This window comes from Rutilus rutilus, assembly GCF_951802725.1.
Source record: "Rutilus rutilus genome assembly, chromosome: 10".
Lineage (NCBI taxonomy): Eukaryota > Metazoa > Chordata > Actinopteri > Cypriniformes > Leuciscidae > Rutilus > Rutilus rutilus.
Window position 1 is genome coordinate 14878333 of NC_140215.1, and position 18047 is coordinate 14896379.

Consider the following 18047-nt stretch of genomic DNA (forward strand, 5'->3'; position numbering starts at 1 on the left):
TGAATGTATCATAACATTAGGATGTTTATAATTATGACCATAGACGCTCGTGAAAAATATATACAGTAAATACTGTAAATGTATTATACCTTATGGGAACAGTCCCCTTCCGTCCAAAATTAAACACGCAAAAAATTTATTCAATTCAAATATATATATATATATATATATATATATATATATATATATATGACTAATTAATGTCATTTTATTAATAGATTGATGCACCAAGAGTGACATTAGAGTCTTCACGTAGACTGAGTTAAACAAGAGTCTTGTGACAAAAATTCATTGTACTTGGATACTTAAGTACATTTGAAGGCAAATACTTTTGTACTTTTACTCAAGTGAATGTTGAAAGGCAGCACTTCTACTTTTACTTGAGTAATATTTTACCTTGAGTATCTTTACTTTAACTCAAGTACATGGTATGTATACTTCTTCCACCACTGGAAATGTAACATGTTATTTGAACTCATTTTTACAGCTCATGTTATTATTGAGGAGAAATATAAACAATACTTCTGTTTCTGTGATAAAATAATGTCAGAGGGGAGAACGAAGAGACGTTAGTGTACGTGAGATGACCGTTGCGCTGGCTTTCTAGTGCGGTGCATCGCTTCACAGAGTGAGTCATTTTATTTCATTCTTTTATTGTAAATGCTTATATTCAATTAAAGAAAGTATTTGGCTAGCTCTGCACTATTTGTAATGTTAAAGTTTATTAATAATCTGTAAGAGATGAGAATGAGTATAGTAATGTTAATTGTACAGTGTTAAGTATGTTTATTCCTGTCTTACAAGTGTGTCAGTGGCTTACTGTATGAGAATGTGTCTTTAATCATGTTTATGTTTTGTTCTTTATTCAGAAAACATAAAAAGCCACTACCGTTGTTTATTTGGGGTATAAATGCTCACATAAACAGTTTTGTGTATTGTTTTATTTTTGGGAATATACAATTATCTGCAAAAAGCTAAAAGGGAAAATTAACACAAATTGAGTATTGTGAAAGAGAACTTACTGAGGGAAAAATATGGTAGTGTAACTATTATCCTTTATTTCGGGTTGTTTCTTTGTACATTTGTGGAACATTGTAATTCACACTGTACGGGGCGAGCTCTGTTTGAAAGTTTTTATGTTTGTTATTTTCCTATTGTAACTCGTTGTATACATTTTTGTTTATATTCCTGCCACAAGCGGAAACTCCAGACATTAACGCTGCGTCTTTCTCATACGCAGTCGAAAATAAAGAACCCCTTTTTTAGATGTTTGGTTGTGTTTGAATTTTATATAGTGTACACATTTACACGGCCACATCTTTTTGGTACCAGGAGTGGGGCTTTTTCTTTCTGCTGGTTTCCTCTTGTGGGGAGGGTTTTTCTTTGAAAACGAATACACAAGCTAAGTCGAACATACCGTTAGCCTAAGTGGGTAGATAAACAACGGTAGTGGTCAAGGAGGATTGCGTGCCAGAGTCAGCAGAGAGAGCTGTGCACAGAGCCAGGAAGGATTGTGGGAGGACAAGGAGCCAGAGTGCCAGGACCGGCTGGAACGAGGAGGCTGCATTGGACTGTGTTTGCAGGTGAACTTTGTAGAGACTGAGACTCTTGATAACGCAGATATAGAGGTATGGAGGAAGACGCTCATGAGGAGATGGTCGATAGCCAAGAGGCTGGCGCCGCCTTCAGGGCTGATGATGATGATAGAGATAACCCGTTCCTACAGCTCCGATCACAAATTCAGGAGCTTGGGAAGAGACATGATCAGGTGATGTCGACACTTGCTAGTCTGAACACTGTTAACACTAGGTCGTATGTCTATATTCCCAGAGAAAGACAAATTGTTCCCTACTGTGGTGACTCTAGTAAAGACGGTCAGACCATTGACGAATTTATTGAGGAACTCGAACGAGTAATTCGGATAAGGGGATTGAGTGAAGAGGATCAAGTAGACTTTATTTTGTCACACTTAAGGGGATCAGCACTTGATGAGGTTAAATTGTGTGTGGGGAGGGAGGATGCAACGCCTCAGGACCTGTTTGATTGCTTGAGGGCCGCTTTCCGAGAGAAGCGGACGACTCCTTAACTGTTACATGCCTTCTATGCACGAAAGCAGTTAGAAGGGGAAGATCTACGAGAGTATTCGCATGCCTTGTCGACGATGTTAAACGCGGCACTCCAACAGTCACCTGATGCAGTGCCCGATGGGCAGTTAACGTTAAGGGATCAGTTCATAGAGGGGGTAAGGGACACTGTACTTCGACGGGAATTGCGCAAAATGGTGCGGGACCGGCCCCGTGTGACTCTAATTGAGGTCAGAGAAGAGGCTCTGTTGTGGTGTGCTGAGGAGCGTCCACGGGGGGCGAGCGTCGCTAGAAACCGTTACCTGATGGGCGTGGGGTTTGAGGAGGCTGCTAGATCCACAAATGTGTCTGCATCTTCTTCAAAGGAACTGAATGCTGTCTTGCAAGACGTCGTGAAAGTAGTGGCACAACAAGGAAAAGCAATAGGCCTATGTCACACTTCCTGCTTCCGGAACGCGGAGTAGGGATTCAGAACTTCCGGTCAACAGTATTTCTCCATAAGGATTTAGATTATCAGCCATAATGTCTAAACCATCCGAGGTAGACTGACCACGAGCTATGAGGTTGTGAAACGAATGTTTTTGCTCCTGTAGAAGCTATAAGTTAGTATGAAATCAACCCTGTTTTAAGAAAAACATGTTTTATCCGCGATCTTATGAAAAAAAACTACACTACCCACAATCCTAAGCGTAGCAGCAATGTCTGCTGATTGGTCCAACTCCCTGTTACCATAGAAACGTTTACCTTACTGACGAACAGCCCGCCGCTGTTGTTGTAGTGTACCGGGTTGCTCTGCGTCAGGACGTAGACAGCCATTCCTCAGCTTTCACGCTTTTCCACTTGAGAGTTTTCATTTACCATCCGAACCACATCGTCATATGTGACTTCAGGCAGGTTGCGGAGAGATTTGGTCCAGCGGTATCTATCGGACTCCGCCATTGTAAAAAGCTAACCGGAAGAGCCATATCCCTACTAAAAGACGTACTTCCGGTCTTCAATTTTTTCGTGACATAGGCCTATCGGCGAGCTAACTGATGCCGTTCGTAGCCTTACGACTCAAAGAGCCAGTTTTGGCTCTGAAAGGCCCCAAAGACCTAAATTCAAGCCTCGATATACTCCAGATGGTCAGCCAATCTGCTTGAGGTGTGATGGTGTGGGACATATAGCCCGCAGTTGCACCACGCCACGTAAGCAGGAAGGACAGGTAGCGGCCCCTGCAGAAGCCCTAGTGCCGGGAAACGTGCTCCCTCCATTGCGCAGAGCCGAGCAATGAGAGGGGCGTCCCAGGGCTCAAACAGCAGCTTTCTGACTAAAGAACGGTTCTTGGAACGTGCCGTGGGCAAATGCCCCGAGGTTGAAATCAGCATAGGGGGAATAGTTGTTAAGTGTCTTTTAGATACGGGCAGCAACGTGAGCACGTTGACGGAAAGCTTTTTCAGAGAGCGCTTACGTGGGGAAGATAAGGATATGCACAGCACGATGAAGTGGTTGCGGATTACGGCCGCCTACAAACTGCCCCTCCCGTATTTGGGATATGTGGAGTTGGATATTCAGGTGTTGGGGGTAACAATACCCGGCTGCGGATTCTTGATAATCCGATACCAGAAGGATGGAGAAGCTGATCATTCACCTCCAGGAATTCTCGGCATGAATATTGCTCAGCGCTGCAAACAGCTGATCTTGGCCGAGTTTGATAATGGCCTAGCGGGGACACTAGACTCGGACTGGCGAGATGCTTTCAGTAAAGTACAGGAAGAGGCACTAATTGCGGCAAGCTCTACAGTTCGACTAGCAGGAAAATTCAAAACGTGCGTACCTGCAGCCTCTGTTGCCACGGTTCAGGTCAGAGTACATAAAGAGCTACCCAAGACTAAGGGTGTGGTCATACTTGAACCAGGGGCAGTTCCGCTGCCAGGGGGTTTGATCCTCGTGCCCATGGTGGTGTCAGCTGGTAAACAAGTATTTCCAGTTCAAGTTTTAAATTGGGCGACAGAAGATGTTTGGCTACGGCCGAAAGCAAGGCTTGGAGTACTGTCCCAAGGTTGCCCAGTGGAGAGTGGTTCTTGTAATGTAGCATTCCGACGGATTTCCCAAGATCATGAGGAAGTTACTGTCAGCGTAAGGTCGATGACAGAGACCCACAGTGACTTATCGTGTCCCTCAGACAGGGTACAGGTGGGGGGAACTCCAGGTCAACAAGCAGAGTTGAGAGCATTGTTGAGGCAGTACGCGGATGTGTTCGCAATGTGTGATGAGGATCTTGGGTACACTGATCGGGTTAAACACGAGATTCCTGTGTCTGACAATACCCCCGTTACCCAAGCATACAGACGGATACCTCCAAATCAGTTCGAGGAGGTGAGGGAGCATATTTCCGGACTTCTCAAGAAAGGAGTTATTAAGGAAAGTTCAAGTCCATATGCCTCCCCGGTGGTCTTAGTCAGGAAGGCAGATGGGAGTTTGCTGCTATGCGCGGACTATCGAAAACTGAACTCGAAGACTTTGCGAGACGCATTTCCCCTGCCGCGGATAGATGAGAGCTTGGATGCGCTGGGTAAAGCCCAGGTGTTTTCATCCATAGACTTGGCAAGTGGTTATCACCAAGTAGCTGTTCACGAGAAGAATCAGCATAAGACCGCCTTCGTCACGCCATTCGGACTGTATGAATATCAACGGATGCCGTTTGGTCTCTGCAATGCACCGGCGACATTTCAGAGACTCATGCAGGCCGTAATGGGTGATCTGGTGTTCCAAATGGTTCTTGTCTACTTGGATGACCTTCTCGTCTATTCGAGTACTTTCGAGACTCACCTGTCCAGACTTGAAGCAGTGCTCCGCCGACTGAGGGAGTCTGGGTTGAAGATTAAAGTGGAGAAATGCCACGTTCTCCAAGCGGAGGTGAGGTTTCTGGGGCACAGAGTATCGGCCCAAGGGGTAGGCCCGGACCCCGACAAGATCAGTTCAGTAGAGCAGTGGCCAACACCTAGCACCGGAAAGGAATTGCGATCCTTTTTGGGGTTTTGCAGTTATTACCGCCGGTTTATAGCAGATTTTTCCAAGGTGGCGGGACCTTTGCACGATGTTGTGAATAAGTGCACCAAAAAGGGCAGTGGGGCCCAGTGCAATAAGTTGTTCCAGGACTCCTGGACATCGGAGTGCCAACAGGCATTTGAACGTCTGAAAAGGGAGCTGACCTGCGCTCCAGTGCTGGGATATGCCGATTTCTCTCTTCCGTTCATGCTGGAGACGGATGCCAGTAGCTTGGGTTTAGGCGTTGTCTTGTATCAGTACCAGAATGGGAGAAAGAAGGTCATAGCCTACGCTAGTCGAAGATTGAGAGGTGCCGAACGCAACGACCGGAACTACAGTAGCATGAAGTTAGAGCTCCTGGCGTTAAAGTGGGCTGTAGCTGAAAAGTTCAGAGGTTATCTGCTGGGATCTCGTTTCACTATCCTCACGGACAACAACCCACTCTGCCATCTAAACACGGCTAAGCTGGGAGCGGTGGAGCAGCGGTGGGTGGCACAGCTGGCAGTGTTCAATTTCGAGGTACGCTATCGGCCGGGGCGTTGTAATACAGCTGCTGATGCTCTCTCCCGGAGGCCAGACATGGAAGAGGGGGAGATAGTGACAGAAGATGCAGAGTATGATGGCTGTGTGGCCATTTGCAATGAGCTGCAGGTGGGAACTGCTGTAGAACCAGACCTTGCAACAGCTGAATTGGGTCCAGTGGAGCTGATTGAAGAGGAAGCTAGCTTGGATCCTGCCCTTGGAAACACTCCAACGTTACCTGGGTATACTAAGGAGGAGCACTGTCGCTTTCAGGATGCTGACCCTTTTCTGAGTATCCTAAAATGGTTTTGGCAGTCGAGTAGGAAGCCTTCTTCTCGCGAGAGACGGACTTTGCCTCGGCAAGTGCGATCATTGCTCAAACAATGGGACAAGTTCAAGGAAGATGGAGGATTATTGTATCGGGTATTCGATGATGTGTTTCTAGGTGAGTGTCAGCAGCTGTTACTTCCCGTTTGTCTGGTTGAGCCAGTGCTACGGAGTGTTCATGACCAGATGGGACACCAAGGAATTGAGAGGACGTTGGGCTTGCTTAAGCAAAGGTGTTATTGGGCAGGTATGCATGAAGCTGTAGACAAATGGGTGAAAAACTGTCAACGCTGTGTACTGGCAAAGATGCCTCAGCCTAAGATCCGGGCATCTTGGACCCCTTTTCTGGCTTCCCGTCCATTAGAAGTGGTAGCTGTTGATTTTACTACCCTTGAGGCCGCCTCTGATGGTCGAGAAAATGTCCTTGTGGTGACAAATGTTTTCACCAAGTTCAGCCAGGCTTTCCCCACCCGGGATCAGAAAGCTGATACCACCGCAAAGGTCCTCTTGAAAGAGTGGTTCCTCAGGTATGGAGTACCGCAGAGACTGCACTCCGATCAAGGGAGGAATTTTGAGAGCGCGGTTATAGCAGAACTGTGCAGACTGTACGGGGTACGGAAGTCAAGAACTACTCCGTATCACCCCCAGGGTGAACGATTCAATCGCACGCTGCATGAGCTGCTGCGCTCATTACCGCCCGACAAGAAGAGGAGGTGGCCTGAACACCTGCCAGAATTGGTGTATGCCTACAACGTGACGCCTCACTCCTCCACGGGATATTCCCCAAATTACATGTTGTTTGGGACACAACCGCACCTTTCAGTTGATGCCTTGTTGGGAAGGGAGCCTGAGGAAGGCACGGAAACCAACTGGTTGTCCGTTCACAGGGAGAGACTCCAGGATGCCCATGCTAGAGCGAGAGAGTACGCAGAGAAAAAAGCAGTGGAACGGACTATCAGACATGAGAGTGAGGTGTATTGCCCTGAAGTTGCTGTTGGAGAGCAAGTGTACTTAAGGCACCGTCCTGCAGGGAGAAATAAAATTCAGGACGCGTGGGCGCCAGAGGTCTATGTCGTGAAAGACATTCAAGGAACTACGTATGCGGTGGAACCTGTCGGAGGAGGTGTACAAAGAAGAGTACATCGGTCGCATATTCAACCTTGTCCATTACCAACCCCGGTGCCAGCACCGCGTAGCAAGGTACGGCAGGTGAAGGAAGGTGTTAGTTCCCTGGATAAAGGACCGTTATTGCCTTTGGACCTTGAGTGTGTAGTTGTGGATGAGACATGGCAAAGGGCAAGAGGGCGGTCATCGCCTTTAGTGAAAGAAGGTCACGAGCAATCCAATCCGCAAGCGGAGGGTTCGATAGAGCCTTGATGCGAAGGTGTTGAAGAAACACTAACTGCGTCAGAGGAAGGAATTGATAGTGGGGAAGTGGTACCAACATACTCAGTTCCTGATACTGTGGTGAAGCATCCAATCCCGGCTCAGAGACATAGTTTGGGCGTTCCAGAGAAGCCAAGAGCACCTACACCAATGCCACGTCGGTCTCAAAGGCAGAATGTGGGTAAACACAGTAACCCGTACCATTTACCCCAGTCCGTTTGTAACTCTGTGTCATTCAGTCCAGACGTTTTGTCTCAAGTTTTGGGAGTGTTTGGTTAATGGAAATGTAACATGTTATTTGAACTCATTTTTACAGCTCATGTTATTATTGAGGAGAAATATAAACAATACTTCTGTTTCTGTGATAAAATAATGTCAGAGGGGAGAACGAAGAGACGTTAGTGTACGTGAGATGACCATTGCGCGGGCTTTCTAGTGCGGTGCATCGCTTCACAGAGTGAGTCATTTTATTTCATTCTTTTATTGTAAATGCTTATATTCAATTAAAAAAAAGTATTTGGCTAGCTCTGCACTATTTGTAATGTTAAAGTTTATTAATAATCTGTAAGAGATGAGAATGAGTATAGTAATGTTAATTGTAGAGTGTTAAGTATGTTTATTCCTGTCTTACAAGTGTGTCAGTGGCTTACTGTATGAGAATGTGTCTTTAATCATGTTTATGTTTTGTTCTTTATTCAGAAAACATAAAAAGCCACTACCGTTGTTTATTTGGGGTATAAGTGCTCACATAAACCGTTTTGTGTATTGTTTTATTTTTGGGAATATACAATTATCTGCAAAAAGCTAAAAGGGAAAATTAACACAAATTGAGTATTGTGAAAGAGAACTTACTGAGGGAAAAATATGGTAGTGTAACTATTATCCTTTATTTCGGGTTGTTTTTTTGTACATTTGTGGAACATTGTAATTCACACTGTACGGGGCGAGCTCTGTTTGAAAGTTTTTATGTTTGTTATTTTCCTATTGTAACTCGTTGTATACATTTTTGTTTATATTCCTGACCACAAGCGGAAACTCCAGACATTAACTAGAATTCATTAACCAGTCTTTCTCATACGCAGTCGAAAATAAAGAACCCCTTTTTTAGATGTTTGGTTGTGTTTGAGTTTTATATAGTGTACACATTTACACGGCCACATTAAGTTAAAAAAGTTACCAAGTTCTCCTTTAAGCCCTGTGTCTAGTTCAGTCTTTGTGAGTTCTTGATGTTGTTAAGTGGATGTTGGTTGTTCTGTTCCTGTATTTGAGTTTGTAAGTCTGGAGTTTGTTTATTAAAGTGTGCTGCATTTGGATCCTGCTTCCTCCATGTTTCAACCGAATCGTAACAGAAGAACTCACCACAAAATGAATCCAGCAGTGGTTAGCAACCAGGCCCTGAGGAAATTCCTTTCTTCATTAGCCGCGTTTCCACTGTCGGGCCAGGGCCGGGCCAGGGCTTTAAACGGGCCGTGCCGGGCTAATAGCCTCGGGCCAATAGCACCGGGCATGCGTTTCCACTGTCGGGCCAGAAGCTCCACAGCGCTTCACTAAAACACGCCCGTAACACGCCTCTCTGGAACAACGTCACACTAACCCATCATTTCACCAACAAATGGAAGTTTTATCAGAAAACTAATCAGAAATCACTGGAAACAGCGTTAAAAACAAACACGATAAAAGCGGCCGTTTGCTAGCTTTTTTTGTTTGTTTGTTTAGCAGCTACTTGAATATTTAAAACCCAAGCATCGATGTTTTACCACAGGTTTACAATAAAAAGTGATACATTGATCATAATGAATTAATTTATGTAAAAATTGCACATTAGTCACTCAGAAATAAATTACCGTTAGGTCTATTTCACAAAAGAAAGAGGACACACTTACTTTTTCAGTCGCGTCTGTTTCTTTATCTGGTAACTTAGTTACAGGACATATTTACATCACATTTAGAAAAAATGATAATTTCTACAAATATATGCCATACGACCTGAGGAGCTTTAGCACTCTCTCGACTCCCATACAGATATTTTCAGTCAGAGAAACAGAGGAAGCTCCCGAAAAAAAAGTTACTTTATTTTTTGATAGTCCGGTTTAAGACGAGACGTAGGCTATGACAGATAAAATAAAAACATGACTGTGATAGCCTTTAAGATTGGTCTGATTTCTTCAAGCGTTCGCTATGTTGTTGTTTTTTTACTATGCGTATCTTCAAGCGTTTACTATGTTTACTATGGTAACGGCTAGCGCGCATAGTCTTTTGCATCACAACCAGAAGGCATTCAAACATGAACGCGATTTAAATTATTTTATTTTTAAGTCTTAAATGCTGACAGAATCATCCGGCGCTGCCGTCTCCCAACGGTAAACTCCTCCTCTGTTGGTAACCACTCCTCTAGCCCGAGCTGGCCCGCTTTGGCCCAAGGTATTCGACGGGCCAGAAATCCTGGCCGTTGGCCCCGAGTTAGCCCCGATCAAGCCCCAGAAGTGACAGTGGAAACGCGACTGGCCCTGGCACGCACTAGCACGCTCCCGGCCCTAGCCCGACAGTGGAAACGCGGCTATTGTTTCAGGATGGCCAGCCCATTGAGAGATATGCGAGGGACTTTTTGACTTGCTGTCATCTGGGATCATTAGATGACATCCAGCTCATGGAGCTGTTTTGGAGCGGGTTGGATGATGACATTGCTCAATTTATGCCGGAGGACTATACCGGCTGGACCCTGGAGGGATATGTCGACCTGGCCCTCTCCTTGAGCGGTTTGGCCTTTACTGTGGGCTTGGCTAATGAAACACCCCTTGAGCTCACAGTACCCCCAGAGCCCTCACCGCTGGTCCCGTCCAGTCCAGAGTCTTCACAGCTTCACGTCTCGTGTGGCCACCCTGGACTCCTGAACCAGCGACGCCCTGGTGGCCCCCTGAACTGCCAGAACCTTCCGGGAGAGGGAGGTAATGTCACGTTTGTGTTTGGACTTCCTCTATTCACTGTGTTCAGTTTCTAGCCACTCCTCCTTCATTAGTTCATCCCAAGCCTGTTTGTTACTATGGTTTCTGTCACTGAGTTCATTTGTCCCAGCTGTGTCTCGTTTCCCTCATCTGCTCTGTGTATTTAAGCCCTGTGTTTTGTCCTGTTCAGTGTCTGTTACGATTCGGTTGAAACATGGAGGAAGCAGGATCCAAATGCAGCACACTTTAATAAACAAACTCCAGACTTACAAACTCAAATACAGGAACAGGGAACAGGGAACAGGGAACAGGGAACAGGACTCAGGAACAGAACAACCAACATCCACTTAACAACATCAAGAACTCACAAAGACTGAACTAGACACAGGGCTTAAATACATACTGGACTAATGACGAGACAAGGGACACCTGTGAACATTTAAACAATCAACCAATGACAACATGACAACAGACAGGGGAACACAAGGCAAGATCACATGACTAGAACAGGGGATCACATGACAGACAAGAACCAGGAACAATAAACAAAACCCAAACCGTGACACAGGTTTTGTGCTCAGGTATTGATCCACATTCCACAATATTTTTAAACTGTACCTTACCATTAGCACCCTGAAATGTTTATAATATAACGACTATAATATAATGACCGTTGTCTACACACAAGAGACACATTAGACGTGATATTTTTAATTCCTCCTAGGAAGTTTGTATTTATACGTTGGGAAGTCATAATTACTACGTCAGCTGAATTCAAATCACTTTGGTCAGAGCAAAATGATGTACTTTTTCTACAAAAAATACAGCAAAAAATAACTACTTTTTGATGAAAAAAGAATATGCGCATCAGGTGTGTTTTTATATTTTTATTTAATTCATGAAGGTGCCGTAAACTAAATCGTAATTGTATTATTCAATTGTATTTTGTACTAGCACCTTAGATAGTTTTATTGTAAAATTAAGCAATAATAATCATTTCATTAATGTTTTCCCACTGATACGCCCCTCCCCCCTCAACTCTGGGTTCAAAGAAAATTCAGAGATTGCCACTTGTAATTACAACTTTGTGGTGGAATTAATGTGTCAATACGATATTTCTAACATTACTCAAATGCACTATAACACTCTTTTGATTGAACTTATGATTGACACCAAAATGTGTCTTGGTTTGGTAATTGAGTTAGCTCAAAAATGTTGTGAAACTACTAAAACATTTTGTGTTGTAAAACTGTTACAGTTTTTATTTTTTTACAGAAAAAAAAATACAAAAAAGTGAGTAAACACAAAAAAACATTACGTCAGCGAAAGACATATCCGTCTAAAGAATCATCCAACACAAACTGCGCCTCTTGATGCAAAGCTATGAGGCAAGGATTTAAATTTAAATTTAAATTTAAATCAAAAACACATACTGTTTAAACACATAAAATGTTTCCAACATACAAATCTTTTATTTCCTTTAGCTGTTCAGCAGGGTTTGAAATGGATTTCCTCTTTCTAACAATTCACGATCGAGTCTTTGACGCTCTACTTCATATGTTCACTGGCCAACAAGAAAAAAGTAAACCTCAACTGCCAACCAGTTAACCTTTATCTCAGATATCCTGAAAGCAGAGAATTTGCATCACATTTCAATACAACCCACATTGAATTTCAAGAAAAGAATCATCATCATCTGTATTATCTTTTAGAAGAATCTCACTATAAGGTGACTGTGAAAATTAAACCGATTCTGTGTCAATAAGTCTGGGCAAAACCAAAAGTAGCCTACATTGCCGACACTCAAAACACAGAGCTCTCTTTTGCTATGAGTCAAAACTGAAACTTTTTAGTGTGCTTAAGATATCAAACAAATTCAGCTGTCTTTTGCCAGTCTCTGTGGTGTTTGTGGCCCAGATATTGTCATGACAAAAATGCAGCAAGGAATTTATTGTAAAATATTTGTATTGGCATTTTGTTTTTTACAAAAGAGGAACAAATCTGTCTGTTTTTTCATAAGTGTTTGACTCATCAAGTCACACACTGTCCTGTTCTTCCTTTCAGACACAGACTTAGACGCTGGCTCATGAAACACTAAGAGATGTATGTACATCCAAAGTGACTAACAGCACACTTTTGATATATTCAGTCTTTAAGCAGTAATATAAAATGAAGAGTCATGCTCAAGCGGATCATGGACCAACCCTTGATGGGTTCAAAACTACAACCACCCCAACTAAACAAAGCTAAAATAATAAAATGTGCCAATGAAATAATATGACTGTAAATGGCTTCACTTACAATATGACTTCAACAGTTGAAGAGAGTAGAGGAGCCCTCAGTGGGTGTGAAAACCACCCTGAGACATTTGAAAAACATCATCGGGAAATAGTTAACAGCTATATGCAGTGCCCTTAACGCGAGAAGTTATTGCTTACACATTTGAAAAATGTGTTTTTGAGGTGTCACCTCGGGTGTGCAGAAGCGGCAGGTGCCACCGTGCTTTTGGAACAGGGGTCAACATGTAGACAGCAGAAACTGAAGTCATTTATTTCAGGTTTCCTGTTTATCACAAACTGTCACAGGTTTAATAAAACAAACATCGCACGTTTAAGATATTCGTGGAAGAGAAGAATCTGACTGATTTTTTTTATGCTTTGTAACTGGATAATTGTCCAAAGTTAGAACCCAAACTTTAAAGTTAGACTTTTTGTGCATAAAATGTATATAAAACATTTTTGTATATAAAATAGGACTCTGCTCATTGAGGAACGCAGTTGTTTTGTGAACGTTCTGTCTAACCAACCACAGACCTACGCAAGTAAAAGGTAACCTCACAGGAATAAATTAGTCATTACTTTATTTACTTTAGTCCATGTGCGTAGCATGGAGTGAAGATTACAGTTTTTGATTGCATACATTTAAAGAGTGTTTAGCAGAAAAAAATAATGATTTCTCAAAAGCCACATCCTCTCAAAAGTTAGGATGGTAGCTTTGGTGACAGCAGCGACCAGTAGCCGGAAATAACATTTTCAATTTCTGTTTGTTGAAAGTAAGCTCTGAAAGTATTTTAAACACTGTTAATTATATATATATATATATATATATATATATATATATATATAAAGGACAAAGACATCCCCAAAAAAAAAAAAAAAAATTGTCTTGTCCTTTGTCAGATCTCATATGACTGAGAATATACATCCTCGACATTTTAAAAAATCCAGTCATAAACAGTGTTTCATTTGATATTAGAACAAAATCATGGAATGCAACCTGTATTCTCAACCTTTACATCATACGTTATACTTGTCTCATCCAGCTACTGTAGTTAAGTACAACCACAAAGCAGGCATTAGTGTTCTTTGATTCATCAAAATTTTGTTTTAAGTGGTTGTAACAAATGCCAACAGGTGCATATAGGATGTTTCAAACTAAACAGGGAAGTCTTTCAAAAGCTTGCAGATGTACATTTCAAATTCTAACAATAGAACGAAGAACTGTGCACTTTCACAACTGCTGTCACACCCAATAATGTTGCAAACCGCATGATAAAGAATCAAAATAACACATTTTATTTAAACAGATGAAAAATGTAGCCAGATTCTTAAATACATGTATACAAATATGTTTTTAAAAAATAACAATAACAATAATATATATATATATATATATATATATATATATATGATAATTAATCATTCTCTCTTTCTTTTCTACTGATGTTCTTGCCAGTTGTGTCACAATTTACACAATTTTAGTAGCCAAATGAAATTATTAAAGTAACCTTTAATAAGGGTTAAGTCCTGATGAGTTTCTTTTTTTCTGAAACCACAGTGGAACACGTGTAGGATGGCAATTGACATGTGATAGTAAGAGGTCCTCACTCAAATGAGAACTTCTAAGAAAAAAAAAAAGAAAAAAAAGGGGCAGATCTCGATCAGCAATACAGGAAATTATGTCAGTCGTCATGGTTACAAAAGCAGGCTGGAAACAGTATTTCATCGCTCAGTTGGGGTGCGCTAGAAAACGTGGTTAATGCTGGACCAGGAGGTGCCACTTTTGACACTGCCATGATCAGTTGACAAAACAGAAGCACAAAAACTGAACCAAAAGAAAGTGTTGGTAAGTAGATATGTTTTTATAATAATCTTTTTTGAAGTATTCAGACTTTGTATATATATGTATATTTGTAAATATATATATATTCAGCTTGCATAATATAAGTAAAAAGATTAATGCGAATACAAATGGACATATCCATTCTAGTTTGCTGTGTTGCTTCAGAGCATGCGAGTACTCAGTGTACTGGAACATGGATGAAAAGATCCTACTTATGACTCATTAACATGCAGCAAATCGTGATTAAATCTATGAATAGCAAGGTTACCACTAAACAGTGAAAAAAATATGAATTATTGCAGCATGCTAAAGCAGTATATTCTTTTTTTAAAGATTTACCATTCAAATTTACTGAAAACTTTCTAAAAGCAGTTATTGGCTTTGCAGAAGTACACTAGCCATTACGCAATCACCATTACCCCATCACAGAGAATTGTTTTCTACCCAGACATGTTTTTCTTGCATTCAAGGTCTTTGTGAGGGTAATTCGAGCGGTTGTAGGACTGACAGGAAACACCTTTTGCTGCTCCAATGGAGCACGGTGCCCGTCTGGACCTCTATTCTAAGCATTTGCGCTGATGATTGACATAAAACTTCCTTTCCGTTCACAGCGGTATCACAAACTTCCGTACGTGCACGTTAAAATAATTTGACTCGTTCATAAAAACATCATCGTAAGGAGTTTGGGGGCGAGCAAGTGCTTTGAAACCACAGGTGGCTTGTGGCATTTCCTTTGCTATGTGTGCCCGTTACAAAAAAGGACACAAAAGTTTTGCACTTCCTTAGTGAAACAACACCATGAAATCCGATACAAGCATTGATTGTGATCTCATGGTTCTGTAGTAATGTATCTGTTTTCCCTTCTTCAGATTTCATAACTGACCCCATGGAGATGGTAGCAGCTACAAACTCAACTCGCAATGACTCTGCCATCTGTACCAACCTGTACGACCATCGTGGTTGGGCACAGTATTTCCTGCCTGCAATGTATTCTCTGATTTGCATTGTGGGACTGCTGGGCAATGTGTTGGCTTTGCATGTCATTTGGCCTAATTTAAAAAAAATCAACTCCACAACTTTGTATTCAGCCAACCTGGTGGTGTCAGACATCTTGTTTTCAATCGCTCTGCCCTTGCGTGTTGTTTACTATGCTTTGGGATTTCACTGGCCAATGGGGGAGGGTTTATGCAAAGCCGTGGCTCTGCTGTTCTACATCAACATGTACGCTGGCGTCAACTTCATGACTTGTTTAAGCGTGGACCGTTTCATTGCAGTGGTGCTGCCGCTGCGCTTCTCCCGCTTCCGGAAGGTTCAGAAGGTGCAGTACATTTGTGTGGGCGTATGGATCTTGGTGTTGATGCAGACACTGCCTTTGCTGTCAATGCCCATGACGAACACCGAGCAAAGTGGTCACATAACATGTATGGAGTATCCCAACTTTGAGAAAATCGACAACCTGCCTGTCATGCTCATCGGTGCCGTGTTGCTCGGCTTCGGCCTTCCTGTCGTCACCATCCTGGTATGCTATTCGGCACTGTGCTCCAAGCTCCGCATCCTGGCCAAGTCCAATAAACTGACAGAGAGGTCGGGTCGCAGTCGTAAAGCCATCGGCGTGATTTGCACCGTCATTCTGGTGTTTGTGGTGTGCTACAGTCCATACCACATCGACCTCCTGCAGTACATGATCAGAAAGCTGCGGTACGAGCCAGACTGCTCAGAACTGCACGACTTTCAGATCTCCCTTCACATCACCGTCTGTCTGATGAATCTCAATTCATGCCTCGACCCCTTCATCTACTTCTTTGCCTGCAAAGGATACAAGAAGAAGGTACTCAGACTGCTCAGAAAACAAGTCAGCATGTCCTTCTCGAGCGTGGTCAGGACCTCCCCTGAAGGCTCCTCCAAAGACGTGTTTGGGAATGACAAAATCCACATGAGCTCAAGAAGCACTCAGAAAGAGAGGAGCAGTGTGCTATTGAGTGACTAATGGCAGCACTGTTTTTGAACTATAAACAAGAAGAAGAAATGCAGATGAGTGACTGTATGAGACTTAAAACAACACATTTCTTACCTCTGGATTATTTTACGTTTCAAGCGATTTGTTCTCAGTCGGTAGATAACATTTTGTGATGCTGTCTTAGTTCATGATAGAATTTGTTCTGGAGTTTTTTATTTGATCTTTTCAGTAATAAAGAAAACAGTTGAAATGACAAAAACACCTGCAGTAAAATGATGAGCTATAGCACTCGTAAAATACCAAGAAACAGTAAGCCAGGTGACTCAAACCTGTGATTCCACAGAATGAGATTCCAGTAAGAAATAGATTCAGAATCAATCACTGATTCATTCAGTGATATTACATCATTAAACACATAGGTCGTCAACCTCTACCAACTAAACACATGAACTTGCCTATACTGATTTAGGGGTGAGCGATATACACGATTAACAGGTAGAAATTTGTCAACAGGTAGAGATTTTGAACTATTGTCTCTCATGACCTTGCTGTGCTGCATGGTCACGAAAGCTTATCATTTACATACGTTTTTAAGCATTGCAGTTTAAAAACAAGTGATTTTAAACCACTGAAGCGCAATTAGCAGCGAAAGAGAGCTGAACTGATGAAGCTGCTGCATGTGAGAACTGAACCAAGTACTTTTTGCCGCCTAAATGGGTTTGAACGGTTAAATACATATCAAAGTGACCATGCATTTGCAAGTAAACACAGTAATTTATGTCTTAAGTGAACGTAAACAGTTCAGAAAGAAAACGCACGAGTATAATGGATCCGCGCAGTCGGTCTTAAAGTGACAGCACTCAAATTTACCTGCTGTCATTATTAATGCTACTCAAACAACAAAAAAGAGAAAATATCTCACTGCTCTTGACTGAATCACTTTTGTACCTGTAATAAGAATAAATGTATATTTAATTTACACAGTAAAAACTATGCATTGTTTTTTTGTTTTTGTTTTTAAATAAATTGGATTACTTTACACATTTTATGTATTTCCTTTTAATAGTGCTTAGTTTTTCATGTAGGTCTATTTCATTTATCACTGTTTATTTTTAGGCTAGTGTTAGTTTTTCTTTTTTTGTGGCTAGTGTTAGTTGATATTGAAAATAGTGATAAGAATTATGAAATTTCAATGGTATCAATATTTTTTATATCATAACCTTATTTAAAGCTAAAATAACTATTGTGATATATATTGTTATCGTAAAAAAAAAAAAAAAAAAAAAAAATTACTCATATTGTATAATATAAGATTTTGGGCATATCGCTCACCCCTGTTTGAATTTATATATATATATATATATATATATATATTTTATGTTATTTAATTTTGACCAAAACTATAATAATTTGCAGACAAGCACCATGCAGTATCTCTGTGGTCCACAAACCGCAAGGTAAAAACCACTGTCCTAGTTCTGGTAACATATTAAAAAGTACTTTTGACTAGTTTTAGATGGGTTTTAGGCAGCTTGGAAACCAGACGCTTCACAGCTAAACTATCTTTAACCACAAAGGACCAGCAAACCAGCCTTTTTAGCAGGGCAGAATATTTTTTACTCATGTAGCCAACAGCTAAAAAAAACAAAAAAAAACAAAAATAATAATCCTGGAGAT

At 41.7% G+C, this 18047-nt stretch overlaps 1 protein-coding gene across 1 annotated transcript; it reads left to right on the forward strand.

Annotated features, from left to right (window-relative positions):
- Window positions 1-14131: 14131 nt before the first annotated feature.
- On the forward strand, window positions 14132-17413 carry gpr183a (G protein-coupled receptor 183a). Its single transcript, XM_084422154.1, has 2 exons — window positions 14132-14416; window positions 15283-17413. The coding sequence occupies exon 2, from the start codon at window positions 15300-15302 to the stop codon at window positions 16398-16400; it is 1101 nt and encodes a 366-aa protein (XP_084278280.1). The 5' UTR covers window positions 14132-14416; window positions 15283-15299; the 3' UTR covers window positions 16401-17413.
- Window positions 17414-18047: the final 634 nt, after the last annotated feature.

Bases quoted from the DNA above. Each gene is read 5' to 3' on its own strand.
- gpr183a (XM_084422154.1), top strand. From the start codon at position 15,300: ATGGAGATGGTAGCAGCTACAAACTCAACTCGCAATGACTCTGCCATC.